The sequence below is a fragment of the Oncorhynchus gorbuscha genome, unplaced genomic scaffold, assembly GCF_021184085.1.
Source record: "Oncorhynchus gorbuscha isolate QuinsamMale2020 ecotype Even-year unplaced genomic scaffold, OgorEven_v1.0 Un_scaffold_3364, whole genome shotgun sequence".
NCBI lineage: Eukaryota > Metazoa > Chordata > Actinopteri > Salmoniformes > Salmonidae > Oncorhynchus > Oncorhynchus gorbuscha.
In genome coordinates, this window is record NW_025747622.1 from 1,318 (window position 1) to 26,861 (window position 25,544).

Consider the following 25,544-nt stretch of genomic DNA (forward strand, 5'->3'; position numbering starts at 1 on the left):
AAGATCCTCCTATTGGTTTTTAAATCCATCCACGATGGTTCACCCCAATACATGTCAGACATGCTTTTAAGTTCTGTACCCAGGCGGTCCCTCAGGTCCTCTGGTTCTGGCCGTTTAACTATCCCAAAGCCTAAGATGAAACTGGGGCTGAAACTGTGGACATATTTAAAACAGATCTTAAAACATACCTTTTTAACTTAGCCTTTTCCTCAGGGTGCTTGTCATTCATACCTTTTTAACTTAGCCTTTTCCTCAGGGTTCCATGTCTAATATGTGTTGGGTTCCATGTCTAATATGTGTTGTGTTCCATGTCTAATATGTGTTGGGTTCCATGTCTAATATGTGTTGTGTTCCATGTCTAATATGTGTTGGGTTCCATGTCTAATATGTGTTGCGTTCCAAGTCTAATATGTGTTGGGTTCCATGTCTGATATGTGTTGGGTTCCATGTCTAATATGTGTTGGGTTCCATGTCTAATATGTGTTGTGTTCCATGTCTAATATGTGTTGCGTTCCATGTCTGATATGTGTTGCGTTCCATGTCTAATATGTGTTGTGTTCCATGTCTGATATGTGTTGGGTTCCATGTCTAATATGTGTTGTGTTCCATGTCTAATATGTGTTGGGTTCCATGTCTAATATGTGTTGGGTTCCATGTCTAATATGTGTTGGGTTCCATGTCTAATATGTGTTGTGTTCCATGTCTAATATGTGTTGGGTTCCATGTCTGATATGTTTTGCGTTCCATGTCTAATATGTGTTGTATAAATACATCTTGATTTGATTTCGTGCTGAAAAAGCCAACTCTTATTTTTTGGCCGATGACTATAGGAGTTGGATAGAAAACCCAAACACGGAGACCAGGTTAACGAACCTTAACCCTCACAGTGACATCACGTAGCTTAGACCTCAGACATGCTTAAACCTCCTGTTTGTCCTCAATCCCAATAATGTATCCTCTCTGTGTGTAGCTGGAGGACCCTGCTATCCGCTGGCAGATGGCTCTGTATAAGGACCTTCCTAACAGGAGCGAGGACACGTCAGACCCGGAGAAGACTGTAGAGAGAGTCTTGGACATCGCTCACGTCCTCTTCTATCTAGACCAGGTGGGTTCTGGGAAACATCAGGGTCTTGTTCATTTAAGGGCCATGCAAATGGGAAAACGTTTTCAAAATGTTAAGTAACAGAAAACCAGGCTGTCCGTCTCTCTTTCTGCCTATTTTCTTTGGTTTAAAGTCACATTTTAAAATGTTTTGTCATGGAAAATGTTTTTCTCAGTTTGGTGCCTATTGAACATGAGCTGGGTCTGAAGTCGTATATTATGTTAGAAAAAATCCAAAGGAAAGTACTTCTGGGGACAACATTGGTATTTTATGATGCTGTGCCCTTTCCTGCAGGGCTGAGGGTCATTTCCATCTCAGCAAAGGGAAGTTTAAATATCCTCATAAAGAAAATGTGACCGATTTTATTTCCAATGTGCGATTTAAAGTTTAAAGTTAAATAGTTTGACCCCTAGCGTGTTATCCCAGATTGCTGAAGTCCAGTTAGAAATGAGTTTGAGTTGTGTGAATCGGTAACGTTGAGTTGTGTGAATCGGTAACGTTGAGTTGTGTGAATCGTTAACGTTGAGTTGTGTGAATCGGTAACGTTGAGTTGTGTGAATCGGTAACGTTGAGTTGTGTGAATCGGTAACGTTGAGTTGTGTGAATCGGTAACGTTGTGCCTCTCCGTTTCCTCTTCCTGTAGGTGGAACATCCACAAAGGAGCAAGAAGGCTGTGTGGCACAAGCTGCTCTCTAAACAGAGGAAGAGGGCTGTAGTGGCCTGTTTCAGAATGGCTCCCCTGTATAACCTACCCAGGTAAACATGGGCCCCCTCTATAACCTACCCAGGTAAACATGGGCCCCCTCTATAACCTACCCAGGTAAACATGGCTCCCCTCTATAACCTACCCAGGTAAACATGGCTCCCCTGTATAACCTACCCAGGTAAACATGGCTCCCCTGTATAACCTACCCAGGTAAACATGGCTCCCCTGTATAACCTACCCAGGTAAACATGGGCCCCCTCTATAACCTACCCAGGTAAACATGGCTCCCCTCTATAACCTACCCAGGTAAACATGGCTCCCCTGTATAACCTACCCAGGTAAACATGGCTCCCCTGTATAAACTACCCAGGTAAACATGGCTCCCCTGTATAAACTACCCAGGTAAACATGGCTCCCCTGTATAACCTACCCAGGTAAACATGGCTCCCCTGTATAACCTACCCAGGTAAACATGGCTCCCCTGTATAACCTACCCAGGTAAACATGGCTCCCCTGTATAACCTACCCAGGTAAACATGGCTCCCCTGTATAACCTACCCAGGTAAACATGGCTCCCCTGTATAACCTACCCAGGTAAACATGGCTCCCCTGTATAACCTACCCAGGTAAATATGCCCCCCCTCTATAACCTACCCAGGTAAACATGGCTCCCCTGTATAAACTACCCAGGTAAACATGGCTCCCCTGTATAACCTACCCAGGTAAACATGGCTCCCCTGTATAACCTACCCAGGTAAACATGGCTCCCCTGTATAACCTACCCAGGTAAACATGGCTCCCCTCTATAACCTACCCAGGTAAACATGGCTCCCCTCTATAACCTACCCAGGTAAACATGGCTCCCCTGTATAACCTACCCAGGTAAACATGGCTCCCCTGTATAACCTACCCAGGTAAACTTGTCTCCCCTGTATAACCTACCCAGGTAAACATGGCTCCCCTGTATAACCTACCCAGGTAAACATGACTCCCCTGTATAACCTACCCAGGTAAACATGGCTCCCCTGTATAACCTACCCAGGTAAACATGGCTCCCCTGTATAACCTACCCAGGTAAACATGGCTCCCCTCTATAACCTACCCAGGTAAACATGGTCTGTATAACCTACCCAGGTACACATGGCTCCACTTCCTTCCTAGTAACCCCTGTATAACCTACCTAGGTAAACATGGCTCCCTGTATAACCTACCCAGGTAAACATGGCTCCCTGTATAACCTACCCAGGTAAACATGGCTCCCCTGTATAACCTACCCAGGTAAACATGGCTCCCCTGTATAACCTACCTAGGTAAACATGGCTCCCCTGTATAACCTACCCAGGTAAACATGGCTCCCCTGTATAACCTACCCAGGTAAACATGGCTCCCCTGTATAACCTACCCAGGTAAACATGGCTCCCCTGTATAACCTACCCAGGTAAACATGGCTCCCCTGTATAACCTACCCAGGTAAATATGCCCCCCCTCTATAACCTACCCAGGTAAACATGGCTCCCCTGTATAAACTACCCAGGTAAACATGGCTCCCCTCTATAACCTACCCAGGTAAACATGGCCCCCTGTATAACCTACCCAGGTAAACATGGCTCCCCTGTATAACCTACCCAGGTAAACATGGCTCCCCTCTATAACCTACCCAGGTAAACATGGCTCCCCTCTATAACCTACCCAGGTAAACATGGCTCTCCTGTATAACCTACCCAGGTAAACATGGCTCCCCTGTATAACCTACCCAGGTAAACTTGTCTCCCCTGTATAACCTACCCAGGTAAACATGGCTCCCCTGTATAACCTACCCAGGTAAACATGACTCCCCTGTATAACCTACCCAGGTAAACATGGCTCCCCTGTATAACCTACCCAGGTAAACATGGCTCCCCTCTATAACCTACCCAGGTAAACATGGCTCCCCTCTATAACCTACCCAGGTAAACATGGCTCCCCTGTATAACCTACCCAGGTAAACATGGCTCCCCTGTATAACCTACCCAGGTAAACATGGCTCCCATGTATAACCTACCCAGGTAAACATGGCCCCCCTCTATAACCTACCCAGGTAAACATGGCTCCCCTGTATAACCTACCCAGGTAAACATGGCTCCCCTGTATAACCTACCCAGGTAAACATGGCTCCCCTGTATAACCTACCCAGGTAAACATGGCTCCTCTGTACAACCTACCCAGGTACACATGGCTCTACTTGCCTTCCTTAACTAACCCTAACTCTAACTAACCCAGGTAAACAAGTCCCAGGTAAACATGTCTCCACCTGCCTTACCTAACTAACCCTCTCTTTCACCCTGCTCCACCCCCACATGTAAATGAACATATTCCTGTCGTCTCCTGGTGAATCAACGGGCCTCAGCAGTACATCTTCAGAAACCCCTGTTCTGTGCAGTTTTATAAAGGATCACTGTCCAACTACTACTTCCTGTCCAGGACAGACTTCTCGCTCTCTCATTCATCCATTCACCTCTGATGACTTCTCTCTGTCTCCCACCAGGCACCGGGCGGTCAACCTGTTTCTACAGGGATATGAGAAGTCCTGGATTGAGACTGAGGAGCACTACTTTGAGGATAAGCTCATAGAGGACCTGGCTGTAAGTGTCCCTCCATTGATAAGCTCATAGAGGACCAGACTGTAAGTGTTCCTCCATTGATAAGCTCATAGAGGACCTGACTGTAAGTGTCCCTCCATTGATAAGCCCATAGAGGACCAGACTGTAAGTGTTCCTCCATTGATAAGCTCATAGAGGACCTGACTGTAAGTGTCCCTCCATTGATAAGCTCATAGAGGACCAGACTGTAAGTGTTCCTCCATTGATAAGCTCATAGAGGACCAGACTGACTGTAAGTGTTCCTCCATTGATAAGCTCATAGAGGACCAGACTGACTGTAAGTGTTCCTCCATTGATAAGCTCATAGAGGACCAGACTGTAAGTGTTCCTCCATTGATAAGCTCATAGAGGACCAGACTGACTGTAAGTGTTCCTCCATTGATAAGCTCATAGAGGACCAGACTGTAAGTGTTCCTCCATTGATAAGCTCATAGAGGACCAGACTGACTGTAAGTGTTCCTCCATTGATAAGCTCATAGAGGACCTGGCTGTAAGTGTTCCTCCATTGATAAGCTCATAGAGGACCTGACTGTAAGTGTTCCTCCATTGATAAGCTCATACAGGACCAGACTGTAAGTGTTCCTCCATTGATAAGCCCATAGAGGACCTGACTGTAAGTGTTCCTCCATTGATAAGCTCATAGAGGACCAGACTGACTGTAAGTGTTCCTCCATTGATAAGCTCATAGAGGACCTGACTGTAAGTGTTCCTCCATTGATAAGCTCATAGAGGACCAGACTGTAAGTGTTCCTCCATTGATAAGCCCATAGAGGACCTGACTGTAAGTGTCCCTCCATTGATAAGCTCATAGAGGACCAGACTATAAGTGTTCCTCCATTAATAAGCTCATAGAGGACCTGACTGTAAGTGTTCCTCCATTGGTAAGCTCATACAGGACCAGACTAACTGTAAGTGTTCCTCCATTAATAAGCTCATAGAGGACCAGACTAACTGTAAGTGTTCCTCCATTAATAAGCTCATAGAGGACCAGACTGTAAGTGTTCCTCCATTGATAAGCTCATAGAGGACCAGACTGACTGTAAGTGTTCCTTCATTGATAAGCTCATAGAGGGCCAGACTGACTGTAAGTGTTACTCCATTGATAAGCCCATAGAGGACCAGACTGTAAGTGTTCCTCCATTGATAAGCTCATAGAGGACCAGACTGTAAGTGTTCCTCCATTAAAGTGTGAATTCTGGAACACTGTGTGGGAAATCACACAGCAGGGAATGCCTGTGTCTCGTTACAATATGTTTCTAATGACGTGTTGTTGTGTTGATGCTATTTTCCTGCCTGCACACAAACCACGTCCTCATGTTGTTGGCGGAGCATCCATTTGATATTCTGAGCACAGCCACACAGACATAGAACTCTCGGTTTGAAATGAAGTCATGATAGGGTTAACCAGGCTCCAATACCCAGCATTCATTGTGGGCGAAGTGATTTCTTTTTTCTGAAAGCACAAAGAAACAGACTATTGTTTACAAAACAAAAGCAGTCAACGATGCATTCCTTTCAGATAACGTTTCTGAGAATTTCCTCTCAATGCACCGGAGGGAAGGAATGAACTATGTGGAGGAGACTAGAGAGAGTTACCTGGAATGAACTATGTGGAGGAGACTAGAGAGAGTTACCTGGAATGAATTATGTGGAGGAGACTAGAGAGAGTTACCTGGAATGAATTATGTGGAGGAGACTAGAGAGAGTTACCTGGAATGAACTATAATGGAGGAGACTAGAGAGAGTTACCTGGAATGAACTATAATGGAGGAGACTAGAGAGAGTTACCTGGAATGAACTATAATGGAGGAGACTAGAGAGAGTTACCTGGAATGAATTATGTGGAGGAGACTAGAGAGAGTTACCTGGAATGAGCTATGTGGAGGAGACTAGAGAGAGTTACCTGGAATGAACTATGTGGAGGAGACTAAAGAGAGTTACCTGGAATGAACTATGTGGAGGAGACTAGAGAGAGTTACCTGGAATGAACTATGTGGAGGAGACTAGAGAGAGTTACCTGGAATGAACTATGTGGAGGAGACTAGAGAGAGTTACCTGGAATGAACCATGTGGAGGAGACTAGAGAGAGTTACCTGGAATGAACCATGTGGAGGAGACTAGAGAGAATTACCTGGAATGAACCATGTGGAGGAGACTAGAGAGAATTACCTGGAATGAATTATGTGGAGGAGACTAGAGAGAGTTACCTGGAATGAACTATGTGGAGGAGACTAGAGAGAGTTACCTGGAATGAACTATGTGGAGGAGACTAGAGAGGAATGTTACCTGGAATGAACTATGTGGAGGAGACTAGAGAGAGTTACCTGGAATGAACCATGTGGAGGAGACTAGAGAGAATTACCTGGAATGAATTATGTGGAGGAGACTAGAGAGAGTTACCTGGAATGAACTAGAGTCCATTGTAGATGTACTGAGTAGAATAGAAAACCCTGTTGGAAAAATGTAGAGAATTGTTGTTGATTGAATTGAGATGAGAACAGTTTTATTTTTCAAGGAACACCCACCCAAATATATTCATCACTGGTCTCTAGGGAGTAGTGTTCATATGGTCTCTAGGGAGTAGTGTTCATATGGTCTCTAGGGAGTAATGTTCATATATTCATCCATGGTCTCTAGGGAGTAGTGTTCATATGGTCTCTAGGGAGTAGTGTTCATATGGTCTCTAGGGAGTAATGTTCATATATTCATCCATGGTCTCTAGGGAGTAGTGTTCATATGGTCTCTAGGGAGTAGTGTTCATATGGTCACTAGGGAGTAGTGTTCATATGGTCTCTAGGGAGTAGTGTTCATATGGTCTCTAGGGAGTAGTGTTCATATGGTCTCTAGGGAGTAGTGTTCATATGGTCTCTAGGGAGTAGTGTTCATATGGTCTCTAGGGAGTAGTGTTCATATGGTCTCTAAGGAGTAGTGTTCATATGGTCTCTAGGGAGTAGTGTTCATATGGTCTCTAGGGAGTAGTGTTCATATGGTCTCTAGGGAGTAGTGTTCATATGGTCTCTAGGGAGTAGTGTTCATATGGTCTCTAGGGAGTAGTGTTCATATGGTCTCTAGGGAGTAGTGTTCATATGGTCACTAGGGAGTAGTGTTCATATGGTCTCTAGGGAGTAGTGTTCATATGGTCTCTAGGGAATAGTGTTCATATGGTCTCTAGGGAGTAGTGTACATATGGTCTCTAGGGAGTAGTGTTCATATGGTTTCTAGGGAATAGTGTTCATAACATGTTTTTGTTCCCAGAAAGATGATGTGATCCTTATCAGAGTTTATTTTGTGGTTGAGACTTGTTACCTGTGTAGATGTAATGTTGACTAGAAGTTACCGTAGGAAGAGAGACTTGTTACCTGTGTAGATGTAATGTAGACTAGAAGTTACCGTAGGAAGAGAGACTTGTTACCTGTGTAGATATATATGCCATTTAGCAGACGCTTTTATCCAAAGCGACTTACAGTCATGTGTGCATACATTCTACGTATGGGTGGTCCCGGGGATTGAACCCACTATCCTGGCGTTACAAGCGCCATGCTCTACCAACTGAGCTACAGAAGGACCACAATGATGTAATGTAGACTAGAAGTTACCGTAGGAAGAGAGACTTGTTACCTGTGTAGATGTAATGTAGACTAGAAGTTACCGTAGGAAGAGAGACTTGTTACCTGTGTAGATGTAATGTAGACTAGAAGTTACCGTAGGAAGAGAGACTTGTTACCTGTGTAGATGTAGTGTAGACTAGAAGTTACCGTAGGAAGAGAGACTTGTTACCTGTGTAGATGTAATGTAGACTAGAAGTTACCGTAGGAAGAGAGACTTGTTACCTGTGTAGATGTAGTGTAGACTAGAAGTTACCGTAGGAAGAGAGACTTGTTACCTGTGTAGATGTAGTGTGGCCTAGAAGTTACCGTAGGAAGAGAGACTTGTTACCTGTGTAGATGTAGTGTAGACTAGAAGTTACCGTAGGAAGAGAGACTTGTTACCTGTGTAGATGTAGTGTAGACTAGAAGTTACCGTAGGAAGAGAGACTTGTTACCTGTGTAGATGTAGTGTAGACTAGAAGTTACCGTAGGAAGAGAGACTTGTTACCTGTGTAGATGTAATGTAGACTAGAAGTTACCGTAGGAAGAGAGACTTGTTACCTGTGTAGATGTAATGTAGACTAGAAGTTACCGTAGGAAGAGAGACTTGTTACCTGTGTAGATGTAATGTAGACTAGAAGTTACCGTAGGAAGAGAGACTTGTTACCTGTGTAGATGTAGTGTAGACTAGAAGTTACCGTAGGAAGAGAGACTTGTTACCTGTGTAGATGTAGTGTAGACTAGAAGTTACCGTAGGAAGAGAGACTTGTTACCTGTGTAGATGTAGTGTAGACTAGAAGTTACCGTAGGAAGAGAGACTTGTTACCTGTGTAGATGTAGTGTAGACTAGAAGTTACCGTAGGAAGAGAGACTTGTTACCTGTGTAGATGTAGTGTGGCCTAGAAGTTACCGTAGGAAGAGACGTTTGACGTTTGTGGATTGTGAAGAACCATTTTTAATTTTTTATTCTGTCTTCACAGAGACCTGGAGGAGAGGAGCCTCCTGAAGAAGATGAGGGAGCCAAGAGGATCGACCCTCTTCATCAGCTCATACAGTTATTCAGTAGGACGGCCCTGACTGAGAAGTGGTGTGTACCTCTGCTCTGTAGCTGGTCCTAGTAAACTATAGTCATACCAGGACTGTAACTAGTAATGTTTCCTTTATAGAGGTGGGTATCTCTGCTCTGTAGCTGGTCCTAGTAAACCATAGTCATACCAGGACTGTAACTAGTAATGTGTCCTTTATAGTGGTGGGTATATCTGCTCTGTAGCTGGTCCTAGTAAACTATAGTCATACAATTTACATTTAAGTCATTTAGCAGACGCTCTTATCCAGAGCGACTAATGTGTCCTTTATAGAGGTGGGTATCTCTGCTCTGTAGCTGGTCCTAGTAAACTATAGTAATACCAGGACTGTAACTAATAGTGATGCTAGTAATGTTTCCTTTATGGAGGTGGGTATCTCTGCTCTCTAGCTGGTCCTAGTAAACTATAGTCATACCAGGACTGTAACTAGTAATGTTTCGTTTATAGAGGTGGGTATATCTGCTCTGTAGCTGGTCCTAGTAAACTATAGTCATACCAGGACTGTAATTAGTAATGTTTCCTTTATAGAGGTGGGTATCTCTGCTCTGTAGCTGGTCCTAGTAAACTATAGTCATACCAGGACTGTAACTAGTAATGTTTCCTTTATAGAGGTGGGTATATCTGCTCTGTAGCTGGTCCTAGTAAACCTTAGTCATACCAGGACTGTAACTAGTAATGTTTCCTTCTGTAGTGGTGTGTATCTCTGCTCTGTAGCTGGTCCTAGTAAACTATAGTAATAAAACCATAGTAATACCAGGACTGTAACACTCTCTATATCAAATCAAATTTATTTATATAGCCCTTCGTACATCAGCTGATATCTCAAAGTGCTGTACAGAAACCCAGCCTAAAACCCCAAACAGCAAACAGCAAACAATGCAGGTGTAAAAGATACATCATCCTCTCTACCTGGTGGTATAAAACCATAGTAATGCCAGGGCTGTAACTGATATTGGCATTAGTAACACTTCCATTACAGTGGATCTGATGTCTACCTGATGTTCTAGAACCTTCCTGATTCTACTACTCGTTATGACACAATAATAATGACCTTATCTACTGTGTGTTGCAGTAAGCTGGAAGAGGACATTCTCTACATGGCCTATGCTGACATTATGGCTAAGGTACCTCTTGTATTCAGAGTGGTCTTAATCCATTATGTTTTTCTACTGATTCATCAATTACTTGATTGGTCCGATCACTTCATTGGTTGATTGATTTATTATTTGATTGGTCCGATCACTTCATTGGTTGATTGATTTATTATTTGATTGGTCCTATCACTTCATTGGTTGATTGATTTATTATTTGATTGGTCCTATCACTTCATTGGTTGATTGATTTATTATTTGATTGGTCCTATCACTTCATTGGTTGATTGATTTATTATTTGATTGGTCCTATCACTTCATTGGTTGATTGATTTATTATTTGATTGGTCCTATCACTTCATTGGTTGATTGATTTATTATTTGATTGGTCCTATCACTTCATTGGTTGATTGATTTATTATTTGATTGGTCCGATCACTTCATTGGTTGATTGATTTATTATTTGATTGGTCCGATCACTTCATTGGTTGATTGATTTATTATTTGATTGGTCCGATCACTTCATTGGTTGATTGATTTATTATTTGATTGGTCCTATCACTTCATTGGTTGATTGATTTATTATTTGATTGGTCCGATCACTTGGTTGATTGCTTGATTGGTTATGATGTCTTTCTCTTTCTGTATCATCCATTTCTCCACCAGAGCTGTCATGATGAAGAGGATGAGGATGGAGAGGAGGTGAAGACTTTTGAAGTAGGTATCTCCTCTTGAACACCGTCCAACCCATTTAACGTTTGCCCATCCCTCCCCCAGAAGCATTTTAAAAAGAGGGTGACGTCTTTTAAAATGTGGGTTATTTCGTTTCCCATGGCTTGCAGGCAGCTTTTAAATGACCCCTGAAGAGTAGGGCACGTAGAGTCTACTCTCTGAGTTGAGATAATGACCCCTGAAGAGTAGGGCACGTAGAGTCTTCTCTCTGAGTTGAGATAATGACCCCTGAAGAGTAGGGCACGTAGAGTCTACTCTCTGAGTTGAGATAATGACCCCTGAAGAGTAGGGCACGTAGAGTCTTCTCTCTGAGTTGAGACAATGACCCCTGAAGAGTAGGGCACGTAGAGTCTTCTCTCTGAGTTGAGATAATGACCCCTGAAGAGTAGGGCACGTAGAGTCTACTCTCTTTGTTGAGATAATGACCCCTGAAGAGTAGGGCACGTAGAGTCTTCTCTCTGAGTTGAGATAATGACCCCTGAAGAGTAGGGCACGTAGAGTCTTCTCTCTGAGTTGAGATAATGACCCCTGAAGAGTAGGGCACGTAGAGTCTTCTCTCTGAGTTGAGATAATGACCCCTGAAGAGTAGGGCACGTAGAGTCTACTCTCTTTGTTGCGATAATGACCCCTGAAGAGTAGGGCACGTAGAGTCTTCTCTCTGAGTTGAGATAATGACCCCTGAAGAGTAGGGCACGTAGAGTCTACTCTCTTTGTTGCGATAATGACCCCTGAAGAGTAGGGCACGTAGAGTCTTCTCTCTGAGTTGAGATAATGACCCCTGAAGAGTAGGGCACGTAGAGTCTTCTCTCTGAGTTGAGATAATGACCCCTGAAGAGTAGGGCACGTAGAGTCTTCTCTCTGAGTTGAGATAATGACCCCTGAAGAGATGGAAGCTAGAGTCTTCTCTCTGAGTTGAGATAATGACCCCTGAAGAGATGGAAGCTAGAGTCTTCTCTCTGAGTTGAGATAATGACCCCTGAAGAGTAGGGCACGTAGAGTCTTCTCTGCTGAGTTGAGACAATCTTGTGCAATTCAAACTTTCTCACACATCGTTCATTGACAATCAGATGATCAGATGATAATGATATGGCTCATCGGTCTCATACCTGGTGTAATTTACCAGAGATTGACAACATTTTTTTATTTGATTTATTTAACGAGGCAAGTGCGTTAAGAACAAATGCTTTATATACAATGACGGCCTACCCTGGCCAAACCCTAAACCCGGACGACACTGGGGCCAATGACGACATACCCTGGCCAAACCCTAAACCCGGACGACACTGGGGCCAATGACGGCCTACCCTGGCCAAACCCTAAACCCGGACGACACTGGGGCCAATGACGGCCTACCCTGGCCAAACCCTAAACCCGGACGACACTGGGGCCAATGACGGCCTACCCTGGCCAAACCCTAAACCCGGACGACACTGGGGCCAATGATGGCCTACCCTGGCCAAACCCTAAACCCGGACGACACTGGGGCCAATGACGGCCTACCCTGGCCAAACCCTAACCCCGGACGACGCTGGGGCCAATTGTGCTCCGCCCTTTTGAACTCCCAATCACGGCCGGTTGTGATACAGCCTGGAATCGAACCAGGGGACGTATGTAATGACGCCTGTAGCACCGAGACGCAGTGCCTCTTAGACCTCTTCTCCACTCTGGAGCCCCTGTTATAATGGAACATGGTGTACATCTCTAGCTTTTTTTTCTCCTCGTGTGGTTTGTGTGATCATGCAGCGACACCCGTAAAACACTGAGGATGTTAATCAGCATGGCTTTTCAGTAGGCTGCTCCTCAGGACCATATCCTGTCCTTATTACACCCGTAAAACACTGAGGATGTTAATCAGCATGGCTTTTCAGTAGGCAGCTCCTCAGGACCACATACTGTCCTTATTACACCCGTAAAACACTGAGGATGTTAATCAGCATGGCTTTTCAGTAGGCAGCTCCTCAGGACCACATCATGTCCTCATTACACCAATCTTTTCACCACCATTTTCTAGGAGGTTTTTCTATTTTCTGAGTATAGCTGGGTGGGATCCGTGTGAAATGACACCATTCTGTTTCCCCAGTGTGATATAAACAAAGGTTTAAGCAACAAAATTGCCAAGAAGGAGGAAGAATCTCTGGTAACAAAGTTCTCAAAAAAAAAAACACAACTGTCTCTTGTTGATTTTGCATCTTGTTTCCTTTCCGGTATTTCTGTATTTCCTGTTCCTTTTGAAGGTTCCTCATTCATATCGTTCATCCCCGCCCCGCCCCTCTCCGCTTCCTGATTTGTTTTTTTTCCTTCAACACAGTAAAAAAAAAAGATTCAAAAAAAGCCTAAATTAGGAGAGCGGCCATCTTGCTTTTCCCGAGCTCTTCCATCCCCTTGTGTCCTTCTGCTGTGGCTCAGATGGAAAGTGGGGAAGCAGCCACGCCTGGACCCCTATAGCGCTCTCTGCCATGCTGTTCCCTCAGTCAGGCAGAGGTGTTGCTGCTGTTCGGTTGTCACTGTTTCAGTGGGTGTTGCTGGAGACATGACACTGTCCCCCTCGTTGTCTCATCTGTCTCATGTCCCTCAGCACTGAGCTTACAGTCCACCTCACTGTACTAACACACAGACAGACTGCCTGCTCCCATCCAGCTCCAAGCCCTCTGTAGTCTTAACTAGCCAACGTGGGGCCCTGTGGTTATGTATTGTAATACATTTGTCTTCAACAGGCATTATTAACACAGATGACATCATCCTGAATTTAATTAGACTTTGATAGAATACACCTACGGAAGGTGATCTTGGACCTGGTGCAGGAGTAGGTCTTCACCTCCAGGGTGGTGTTGAGTGTCTTGTAGCCCGATGGGCGCACGGTGGTCTGATTGGACAGGAAGGTGCAGTCTCTCAGGTCTCTCCTCCTCCTCCTCCTCTTCCTCCCTCCCTCCTGTAGGAAAAAGAGATGGAGAAACAGAAGCTGCTATATCAGCAGGCCAGGTTACACGACCGAGGTGCTGCAGAGATGGTGCTGCAGACTATCAGCGCCAGCAAAGGTAAGCTCTCTGAGTACAATGGATGAACAGGATGTCCACCGAGTGGACAAAACATTAGGAACACCTTCCTAATGTTGGGTCGCTGCACCCCCCTACCCCCTTTTCGACCCTCAGAACAGACTCGATTCGTCGGGTCATGGACTCCACAAGGTGTCTGAAACAGTGACACAGGGGATGCTGGCCCATGTTGACTCTACAAGGTGTCTGAAAGAGTGACACATTGGGGATGCTGGTCCATGTTGACTCTACAAGGTGTCTGAATGACTTCCCATGTTGACAGTTGTGTCAGGTTGGCTGGATGTCCTTTGGGTGGTGGACTATATTCTTGATACACAGGAAACTGTTGAGCATGAAAAACCCAGCAGCGTTGCAGTTCTTGGCAAAAACCGGTGCGCCCTGGACCCTACTACCACACCCTGTTCAAAGGCACTTGAATATTTAGTATTGCCCATTCACCCTCTGAATGTCACACACACAGTATCAAAGTCTCAATTGTCTCCAGGCTTAAAAATCCTTCTTTAACCCCCGTCTCCTCCCCTTCATCTACATGTCGCCTCCCCTTCATCTACACGTCTCCTCCCCTTCATCTGCATGTCTCCTCCCCTCATCTACATGTCTCCTCCCCTTTATCTACATGTCTCCTCCCCCTCATCGACATGTCCCCTCACCTTCATCTACATGTCTCCTCCCCTTCATCTACATGTCCCCTCCCCCTCATCTACATGCCTCCTCCCCTTCATCTACATGTCCCCTCACCTTCATCTGAATGTCTCCTCCCCCTTCATCTGAATGTCTCCTCCCCTTCATCTGAATGTCTCCTCCCCCTTCATCTACATGGCTCCTCCCCTCATCTACATGTCTCCTCCCCTCATCTACATGTCTCCTCCCCCTCCTCTACATGTCTCCTCCCCCTCCTCTACATGTCTCCTCCCCTTCATATACACTGATTGAAGTGGGAGCATATCTTTCACCTGGATTCACCTGGTCAGTCTGTTATTGAAAGAGCAGCCATGTGTGATGAATACATTGGACATCTCAGTGACCCTTAACACACAGTAAAGCAGAGCTCTGTCCACAGTAGGTAGGCAGCTACGTTGTGACGTACTAGACCCAGTATAAAGATAACACACAGTAAAGCAGAGCTCTGTCCACAGTAGGTAGGCAGCTACGTTGTGACGTACTAGACCCAGTATAAAGATAACACACAGTAAAGCAGAGCTCTGTCCACAGTAGGTAGGCAGCTACGTTGTGACGTACTAGACCCAGTATAAAGATGACTCTCACAGTAAAGCAGAGCTCTGTCCACAGTAGGTAGGCAGCTACGTTGTGACGTACTAGACCCAGTATAAAGATAACACACAGTAAAGCAGAGCTCTGTCCACAGTAGGTAGGTAGCTACGTTGTGACGTACTAGACCCAGTATAAAGATGACTCTCACAGTAAAGCAGAGCTCTGTCCAGAGTAGGTAGGCAGCTACGTTGTGACGTACTAGACCCAGTATAAAGATAACACACAGTAAAGCAGAGCTCTGTCCACAGTAGGTAGGCAGCTACGTTGTGACGTACTAGACCCAGTATAAAGATGACTCTCACAGTAAAGCAGAGCTCTGTCCACAGTAGGTAGGCAGCTACGTTGTGACGTACTAGACCCAGTATAAAGATGACTTTCACAGTAAAGCAGAGCTCTGTCCACAGTAGGTAGATAGCTACGTTGTGACGTACTAGACCCAGTATAAAGATGACTCTCACAGTAAAGCAGAGCTCTGTCCACAGTAGGTAGGCAGCTACGTTGTGACGTACTAGACCCAGTATAAAGATGACTTTCACAGTAAAGCAGAGCTCTGTCCACAGTAGGTAGGCAGCTACGTTGTGACGTACTAGACCCAGTATAAAGATGACTCTCACAGTAAAGCAGAGCTCTGTCCACAGTAGGTAGGCAGCTACGTTGTGACGTACTAGACCCAGTATAAAGATGACTCTCACAGTAAAGCAGAGCTCTGTCCACAGTAGGTAGGCAGCTACGTTGTGACGTACTAGACCCAGTATAAAGATGACTCTCACAGTAAAGCAGAGCTCTGTCCACAGTAGGTAGGTAGCTACGTTGTGACGTACTAGACCCAGTATAAAGATAACACACAGTAAAGCAGAGCTCTGTCCACAGTAGGTAGGCAGCTACGTTGTGACGTACTAGACCCAGTATAAAGATGACTTTCACAGTAAAGCAGAGCTCTGTCCACAGTAGGTAGGTAGCTACGTTGTGACGTACTAGACCCAGTATAAAGATGACTCTCACAGTAAAGCAGAGCTCTGTCCACAGTAGGTAGGCAGCTACGTTGTGACGTACTAGACCCAGTATAAAGATGACTCTCACAGTAAAGCAGAGCTCTGTCCACAGTAGGTAGGTAGCTACGTTGTGACGTACTAGACCCAGTATAAAGATGACTCTCACAGTAAAGCAGAGCTCTGTCCACAGTAGGTAGGCAGCTACGTTGTGACGTACTAGACCCAGTATAAAGATGACTCTCACAGTAAAGCAGAGCTCTGTCCACAGTAGGTAGGCAGCTACGTTGTGACGTACTAGACCCAGTATAAAGGTGTTGTGTTCCCCACCAGGTGAGATGGGTCCCATGGTGGCCTCTACTCTGAAGCTGGGGATAGCTGTCCTCAATGGAGGCAACTCGACTGTTCAGCAGGTAGGTCCATCTACCATTAAACTGCATCAGTCACTTATCGACCTGGTATCTACCATTAAACTGCATCAGTCACTTATCGAACTGGTATCTACCATTAAACTGTATCAATCTTACCATGGTATCTGGCATCTAATGTCAAAATGCATCAACCAATTTATTTCTAGTCACTTTATTTGTATTTCTTTATAGAATATAGGTTGTTTGTGTCTCTGTAGTGTTACTCTCTCATGTCTCTGTAGTGTTACTCTCTCATGTCCCTGTAGTGTTTACTCTCTCATGTCTCTGTGTCTCTGTAGTGTTTACTCTCTAATGTCTCTGTGTCTCTGTAGTGTTTACTCTCTCATGTCTCTGTAGTGTTTACTCTCTCATGTCTCTGTAGTGTTTACTCTCTCGTGTCTCTTTGTCTCTGTAGTGTTTACTCTCTCATGTCTCTGTAGTGTTTACTCTCTCGTGTCTCTGTGTCTCTGTAGTGTTTACTCTCTCATGTCTCTGTAGTGTTTACTCTCTCGTGTCTCTGTGTCTCTGTAGTGTTTACTCTCTCATGTCTCTGTAGTGTTTACTCTCTCATGTCTCTGTGTCTCTGTAGTGTTACTCTCTCATGTCTCTGTGTCTCTGTAGTGTTTACTCTCTCATGTCTCTGTAGTGTTTACTCTCTCATGTCTCTGTAGTGTTTACTCTCTAATGTCTCTGTAGTGTTTACTCTCTCATGTCTCTGTAGTGTTACTCTCTCATGTCTCTGTAGTGTTACTCTCTCATGTCTCTGTGTCTCTGTAGTGTTACTCTCTCATGTCTCTGTGTCTCTGTAGTGTTTACTCTCTCATGTCTCTGTAGTGTTTACTCTCTCATGTCTCTGTAGTGTTTACTCTCTCGTGTCTCTTTGTCTCTGTAGTGTTTACTCTCTCATGTCTCTGTAGTGTTTACTCTCTCGTGTCTCTGTGTCTCTGTAGTGTTTACTCTCTCATGTCTCTGTAGTGTTTACTCTCTCGTGTCTCTGTGTCTCTGTAGTGTTTACTCTCTCATGTCTCTGTAGTGTTTACTCTCTCATGTCTCTGTAGTGTTACTCTCTCATGTCTCTGTAGTGTTTACTCTCTCATGTCTCTGTAGTGTTTACTCTCTCATGTCTCTGTAGTGTTACTCTCTCATGTCCCTGTAGTGTTTACTCTCTCATGTCTCTGTAGTGTTTACTCTCTAATGTCTCTGTAGTGTTTACTCTCTCATATCTCTGTAGTGTTTACTCTCTCATGTCTCTGTAGTGTTTACTCTCTCATGTCTCTGTAGTGTTTACTCTCTAATGTCTCTGTAGTGTTTACTCTCTCATGTCTCTGTAGTGTTTACTCTCTAATGTCTCTGTAGTGTTTACTCTCTCATGTCTCTGTAGTGTTTACTCTCTCATGTCTCTGTAGTGTTACTCTCTCATGTCTCTGTGTCTCTGTAGTGTTACTCTCTCATGTCTCTGTAGTGTTTACTCTCTCATGTCTCTGTAGTGTTACTCTCTCATGTCTCTGTAGTGTTTACTCTCTCATGTCTCTGTAGTGTTTACTCTCTCGTGTCTCTTTGTCTCTGTAGTGTTTACTCTCTCATGTCTCTGTAGTGTTTACTCTCTCGTGTCTCTGTGTCTCTGTAGTGTTACTCTCTCATGTCTCTGTAGTGTTTACTCTCTCATGTCTCTGTAGTGTTTACTCTCTCGTGTCTCTTTGTCTCTGTAGTGTTTACTCTCTCATGTCTCTGTAGTGTTTACTCTCTCGTGTCTCTGTGTCTCTGTAGTGTTTACTCTCTCATGTCTCTGTAGTGTTTACTCTCTCGTGTCTCTGTGTCTCTGTAGTGTTTACTCTCTCATGTCTCTGTAGTGTTTACTCTCTCATGTCTCTGTAGTGTTTACTCTCTCATGTCTCTGTAGTGTTTACTCTCTCATGTCTCTGTAGTGTTTACTCTCTCATGTCTCTGTAGTGTTACTCTCTCATGTCTCTGTAGTGTTTACTCTCTAATGTCTCTGTGTCTCTGTAGTGTTACTCTCTCATGTCTCTGTGTCTCTGTAGTGTTTACTCTCTCATGTCTCTGTAGTGTTACTCTCTCATGTCTCTGTAGTGTTACTCTCTCATGTCTCTGTAGTGTTACTCTCTCATGTCTCTGTGTCTCTGTAGTGTTTACTCTCTCATGTCTCTGTAGTGTTACTCTCTCATGTCTCTGTAGTGTTACTCTCTCATGTCTCTGTGTCTCTGTAGTGTTACTCTCTCATGTCTCTGTAGTGTTTACTCTCTCATGTCTCTGTAGTGTTTACTCTCTCATGTCTCTGTAGTGTTTACTCTCTCATGTCTCTGTAGTGTTTACTCTCTCATGTCTCTGTGTCTCTGTAGTGTTTACTCTCTCATGTCTCTGTGTCTCTGTAGTGTTTACTCTCTCATGTCTCTGTAGTGTTTACTCTCTCATGTCTCTGTAGTGTTTACTCTCTCATGTCTCTGTAGTGTTTACTCTCTCATGTCTCTGTAGTGTTACTCTCTCATGTCTCTGTAGTGTTACTCTCTCATGTCTCTGTAGTGTTTACTCTCTCATGTCTCTGTAGTGTTTACTCTCTCATGTCTCTGTAGTGTTTACTCTCTCATGTCTCTGTAGTGTTACTCTCTCATGTCTCTGTGTCTCTGTAGTGTTACTCTCTCATGTCTCTGTAGTGTTACTCTCTCATGTCTCTGTAGTGTTTACTCTCTCATGTCTCTGTAGTGTTTACTCTCTCATGTCTCTGTGTCTCTGTAGTGTTACTCTCTCATGTCTCTGTAGTGTTTACTCTCTCATGTCTCTGTAGTGTTTACTCTCTAATGTCTCTGTGTCTCTGTAGTGTTACTCTCTCATGTCTCTGTGTCTCTGTAGTGTTTACTCTCTAATGTCTCTGTAGTGTTTACTCTCTCATGTCTCTGTAGTGTTTACTCTCTCATGTCTCTGTAGTGTTTACTCTCTCATGTCTCTGTAGTGTTTACTCTCTCATGTCTCTGTAGTGTTTACTCTCTCATGTCTCTGTAGTGTTTACTCTCTCATGTCTCTGTAGTGTTACTCTCTCATGTCTCTGTAGTGTTTACTCTCTAATGTCTCTGTGTCTCTGTAGTGTTACTCTCTCATGTCTCTGTGTCTCTGTAGTGTTACTCTCTCATGTCTCTGTAGTGTTACTCTCTCATGTCTCTGTAGTGTTTACTCTCTCATGTCTCTGTGTCTCTGTAGTGTTTACTCTCTCATGTCTCTGTAGTGTTTACTCTCTCATGTCTCTGTGTCTCTGTAGTGTTTACTCTCTCATGTCTCTGTGTCTCTGTAGTGTTTACTCTCTCATGTCTCTGTAGTGTTACTCTCTCATGTCTCTGTAGTGTTTACTCTCTCATGTCTCTGTGTCTCTGTAGTGTTTACTCTCTCATGTCTCTGTGTCTCTGTAGTGTTTACTCTCTCATGTCTCTGTAGTGTTACTCTCTCATGTCTCTGTAGTGTTTACTCTCTCATGTCTCTGTAGTGTTTACTCTCTCATGTCTCTGTAGTGTTACTCTCTCATGTCTCTGTAGTGTTTACTCTCTCATGTCTCTGTAGTGTTACTCTCTCATGTCTCTGTGTCTCTGTAGTGTTACTCTCTCATGTCTCTGTAGTGTTTACTCTCTCATGTCTCTGTAGTGTTTACTCTCTCATGTCTCTGTAGTGTTTACTCTCTCATGTCTCTGTAGTGTTTACTCTCTCATGTCTCTGTAGTGTTTACTCTCTAATGTCTCTGTGTCTCTGTAGTGTTACTCTCTCATGTCTCTGTGTCTCTGTAGTGTTACTCTCTCATGTCTCTGTAGTGTTACTCTCTCATGTCTCTGTAGTGTTTACTCTCTCATGTCTCTGTGTCTCTGTAGTGTTTACTCTCTCATGTCTCTGTGTCTCTGTAGTGTTACTCTCTCATGTCTCTGTGTCTCTGTAGTGTTACTCTCTCATGTCTCTGTAGTGTTTACTCTCTCATGTCTCTGTAGTGTTTACTCTCTCATGTCTCTGTAGTGTTTACTCTCTCATGTCTCTGTAGTGTTTACTCTCTCATGTCTCTGTAGTGTTTACTCTCTCATGTCTCTGTAGTGTTTACTCTCTCATGTCTCTGTAGTGTTTACTCTGTCTCTGTAGTGTTTACTCTGTAGTGTTTACTCTCTCATGTCTCTGTAGTGTTTACTCTCTCATGTCTCTGTAGTGTTTACTCTCTCATGTCTCTGTAGTGTTTACTCTCTCATGTCTCTGTAGTGTTTACTCTCTCATGTCTCTGTAGTGTTTACTCTCTCATGTCTCTGTAGTGTTTACTCTCTCATGTCTCTGTAGTGTTTACTCTCTCATGTCTCTGTAGTGTTACTCTCTCATGTCTCTGTAGTGTTTACTCTCTCATGTCTCTGTAGTGTTTACTCTCTCATGTCTCTGTAGTGTTTACTCTCTCATGTCTCTGTAGTGTTTACTCTCTCATGTCTCTGTAGTGTTTACTCTCTCATGTCTCTGTAGTGTTTACTCTCTCATGTCTCTGTGTCTCTGTAGTGTTTACTCTCTCATGTCTCTGTAGTGTTACTCTCTCATGTCTCTGTAGTGTTTACTCTCTCATGTCTCTGTGTCTCTGTAGTGTTTACTCTCTCATGTCTCTGTAGTGTTTACTCTCTCATGTCTCTGTAGTGTTTACTCTCTCATGTCTCTGTAGTGTTTACTCTCTCATGTCTCTGTAGTGTTTACTCTCTCATGTCTCTGTAGTGTTTACTCTCTCATGTCTCTGTAGTGTTTACTCTCTCATGTCTCTGTAGTGTTTACTCTCTCATGTCTCTGTAGTGTTTACTCTCTCATGTCTCTGTAGTGTTACTCTCTCATGTCTCTGTGTCTCTGTAGTGTTTACTCTCTCATGTCTCTGTAGTGTTACTCTCTCATGTCTCTGTAGTGTTACTCTCTCATGTCTCTGTGTCTCTGTAGTGTTTACTCTCTCATGTCTCTGTAGTGTTACTCTCTCATGTCTCTGTAGTGTTACTCTCTCATGTCTCTGTGTCTCTGTAGTGTTTACTCTCTCATGTCTCTGTGTCTCTGTAGTGTTTACTCTCTCATGTCTCTGTAGTGTTTACTCTCTCATGTCTCTGTAGTGTTTACTCTCTCATGTCTCTGTAGTGTTTACTCTCTCATGTCTCTGTAGTGTTTACTCTCTCATGTCTCTGTAGTGTTTACTCTCTCATGTCTCTGTAGTGTTTACTCTCTCATGTCTCTGTAGTGTTTACTCTCTCATGTCTCTGTGTCTCTGTAGTGTTACTCTCTCATGTCTCTGTAGTGTTTACTCTCTCATGTCTCTGTGTCTCTGTAGTGTTACTCTCTCATGTCTCTGTAGTGTTTACTCTCTCATGTCTCTGTAGTGTTTACTCTCTCATGTCTCTGTAGTGTTTACTCTCTCATGTCTCTGTAGTGTTTACTCTCTCATGTCTCTGTAGTGTTTACTCTCTCATGTCTCTGTGTCTCTGTAGTGTTACTCTCTCATGTCTCTGTAGTGTTTACTCTCTCATGTCTCTGTAGTGTTACTCTCTCATGTCTCTGTAGTGTTTACTCTCTCATGTCTCTGTGTCTCTGTAGTGTTTACTCTCTCATGTCTCTGTAGTGTTTACTCTCTCATGTCTCTGTAGTGTTTACTCTCTCATGTCTCTGTGTCTCTGTAGTGTTTACTCTCTCATGTCTCTGTAGTGTTACTCTCTCATGTCTCTGTAGTGTTTACTCTCTCATGTCTCTGTAGTGTTACTCTCTCATGTCTCTGTAGTGTTTACTCTCTCATGTCTCTGTAGTGTTTACTCTCTCATGTCTCTGTAGTGTTTACTCTCTCATGTCTCTGTAGTGTTACTCTCTCATGTCTCTGTGTCTCTGTAGTGTTACTCTCTCATGTCTCTGTGTCTCTGTAGTGTTACTCTCTCATGTCTCTGTAGTGTTACTCTCTCATGTCTCTGTAGTGTTTACTCTCTCATGTCTCTGTAGTGTTTACTCTCTCATGTCTCTGTAGTGTTTACTCTCTCATGTCTCTGTAGTGTTTACTCTCTAATGTCTCTGTGTCTCTGTAGTGTTACTCTCTCATGTCTCTGTGTCTCTGTAGTGTTTACTCTCTCATGTCTCTGTAGTGTTTACTCTCTCATGTCTCTGTGTCTCTGTAGTGTTTACTCTCTCATGTCTCTGTAGTGTTTACTCTCTCATGTCTCTGTAGTGTTTACTCTCTCATGTCTCTGTAGTGTTTACTCTCTCATGTCTCTGTAGTGTTTACTCTCTCATGTCTCTGTAGTGTTTACTCTCTCATGTCTCTGTAGTGTTTACTCTCTAATGTCTCTGTGTCTCTGTAGTGTTACTCTCTCATGTCTCTGTGTCTCTGTAGTGTTACTCTCTCATGTCTCTGTAGTGTTACTCTCTCATGTCTCTGTAGTGTTTACTCTCTCATGTCTCTGTAGTGTTACTCTCTCATGTCTCTGTAGTGTTTACTCTCTCATGTCTCTGTAGTGTTACTCTCTCATGTCTCTGTAGTGTTACTCTCTCATGTCTCTGTAGTGTTTACTCTCTCATGTCTCTCTGTAGTGTTTACTCTCTCATGTCTCTGTAGTGTTTACTCTCTCATGTCTCTGTAGTGTTTACTCTCTCATGTCTCTGTAGTGTTTACTCTCTCATGTCTCTGTAGTGTTTACTCTCATGTCTCTGTAGTGTTTACTCTCTCATGTCTCTGTAGTGTTTACTCTCTCATGTCTCTGTAGTGTTTACTCTCTCATGTCTCTGTAGTGTTTACTCTCTCATGTCTCTGTAGTGTTTACTCTCTCATGTCTCTGTAGTGTTTACTCTCTCATGTCTCTGTAGTGTTTACTCTCTCATGTCTCTGTAGTGTTTACTCTCTCATGTCTCTGTAGTGTTTACTCTCTCATGTCTCTGTAGTGTTTACTAATGTCTCTCTCATGTCTCTGTAGTGTTTACTCTCTCATGTCTCTGTAGTGTTTACTCTCTCATGTCTCTGTAGTGTTTACTCTCTCATGTCTCTGTAGTGTTTACTCTCTCATGTCTCTGTAGTGTTTACTCTCTCATGTCTCTGTAGTGTTTACTCTCTCATGTCTCTGTAGTGTTTACTCTCTCATGTCTCTGTAGTGTTTACTCTCTCATGTCTCTGTAGTGTTTACTCTCTCATGTCTCTGTAGTGTTTACTCTCTCATGTCTCTGTAGTGTTTACTCTCTCATGTCTCTGTGTTACTCTCATGTCTCTGTAGTGTTTACTCTCTCATGTCTCTGTAGTGTTTACTCTCTCATGTCTCTGTAGTGTTTACTCTCTCATGTCTCTGTAGTGTTTACTCTCTCATGTCTCTGTGTCTCTGTAGTGTTTACTCTCTCATGTCTCTGTAGTGTTTACTCTCTCATGTCTCTGTAGTGTTTACTCTCTCATGTCTCTGTAGTGTTTACTCTCTCATGTCTCTGTAGTGTTTACTCTCTCATGTCTCTGTAGTGTTTACTCTCTCATGTCTCTGTAGTGTTTACTCTCTAATGTCTCTGTAGTGTTTACTGTCTCTGTAGTGTTTACTCTCTCATGTCTCTGTAGTGTTTACTCTCTCATGTCTCTGTAGTGTTTACTCTCTGATGTCTCTGTAGTGTTTACTCTCTCATGTCTCTGTAGTGTTTACTCTCTCATGTCTCTGTAGTGTTTACTCTCTAATGTCTCTGTAGTGTTTACTCTCTCATGTCTCTGTAGTGTTTACTCTCTCATGTCTCTGTAGTGTTACTCTCTCATGTCTCTGTAGTGTTTACTCTCTCATGTCTCTGTAGTGTTTACTCTCTCATGTCTCTGTAGTGTTTACTCTCTCATGTCTCTGTGTTACTCTCTCATGTCTCTGTAGTGTTTACTCTCTCATGTCTCTGTAGTGTTTACTCTCTCATGTCTCTGTGTGTTTACTGTTACTCTCTCATGTCTCTGTAGTGTTACTCTCTCATGTCTCTGTAGTGTTTACTCTCTCATGTCTCTGTAGTGTTTACTCTCTCATGTCTCTGTGTCTCTGTAGTGTTTACTCTCTCATGTCTCTGTAGTGTTACTCTCTCATGTCTCTGTAGTGTTTACTCTCTCATGTCTCTGTAGTGTTTACTCTCTCATGTCTCTGTAGTGTTTACTCTCTCATGTCTCTGTGTCTCTGTAGTGTTACTCTCTCATGTCTCTGTAGTGTTTACTCTCTAATGTCTCTGTAGTGTTACTCTCTCATGTCTCTGTAGTGTTTACTCTCTAATGTCTCTGTAGTGTTACTCTCTCATGTCTCTGTAGTGTTTACTCTCTCATGTCTCTGTAGTGTTTACTCTCTAATGTCTCTGTAGTGTTACTCTCTCATGTCTCTGTAGTGTTTACTCTCTCATGTCTCTGTAGTGTTTACTCTCTCATGGCTCTGTAGTGTTACTCTCTCATGTCTCTGTAGTGTTTACTCTCTCATGTCTCTGTAGTGTTTACTCTCTCATGTCTCTGTAGTGTTTACTCTCTCATGTCTCTGTAGTGTTTACTCTCTCATGTCTCTGTAGTGTTTACTCTCTAATGTCTCTGTAGTGTTTACTCTCTAATGTCTCTGTAGTGTTACTCTCTCATGTCTCTGTAGTGTTACTCTCTCATGTCTCTGTAGTGTTTACTCTCTCATGTCTCTGTAGTGTTACTCTCTCATGTCTCTGTAGTGTTTACTTTCTCATGTCTCTGTAGTGTTTACTCTCTCATGTCTCTGTGTCTCTGTAGTGTTACTCTCTCATGTCTCTGTAGTGTTACTCTCTCATGTCTCTGTAGTGTTTACTCTCTCATGTCTCTGTAGTGTTTACTCTCTCATGTCTCTGTGTCTCTGTAGTGTTACTCTCTCATGGCTCTGTAGTGTTACTCTCTCATGTCTCTGTA

General features: G+C 43.5%; 1 protein-coding gene across 1 annotated transcript in view; it reads left to right on the forward strand.

Annotated features, from left to right (window-relative positions):
* Positions 1-457: 457 nt before the first annotated feature.
* Positions 458-25,544, forward strand: part of LOC124027603 (ryanodine receptor 2-like) — a gene marked incomplete at its 3' end in the record, with an annotated part of 41,190 nt that continues 16,103 nt past the window's right edge. The window contains exons 1-8 of the mRNA XM_046339970.1: positions 458-1,105; positions 1,746-1,858; positions 4,333-4,429; positions 9,015-9,121; positions 10,192-10,243; positions 10,877-10,927; positions 13,878-13,977; positions 16,590-16,669. Of these exons, the coding sequence (XP_046195926.1) occupies positions 998-1,105; positions 1,746-1,858; positions 4,333-4,429; positions 9,015-9,121; positions 10,192-10,243; positions 10,877-10,927; positions 13,878-13,977; positions 16,590-16,669 (708 nt within the window). The remainder of the gene's footprint in view (positions 1,106-1,745; positions 1,859-4,332; positions 4,430-9,014; positions 9,122-10,191; positions 10,244-10,876; positions 10,928-13,877; positions 13,978-16,589; positions 16,670-25,544) is intronic.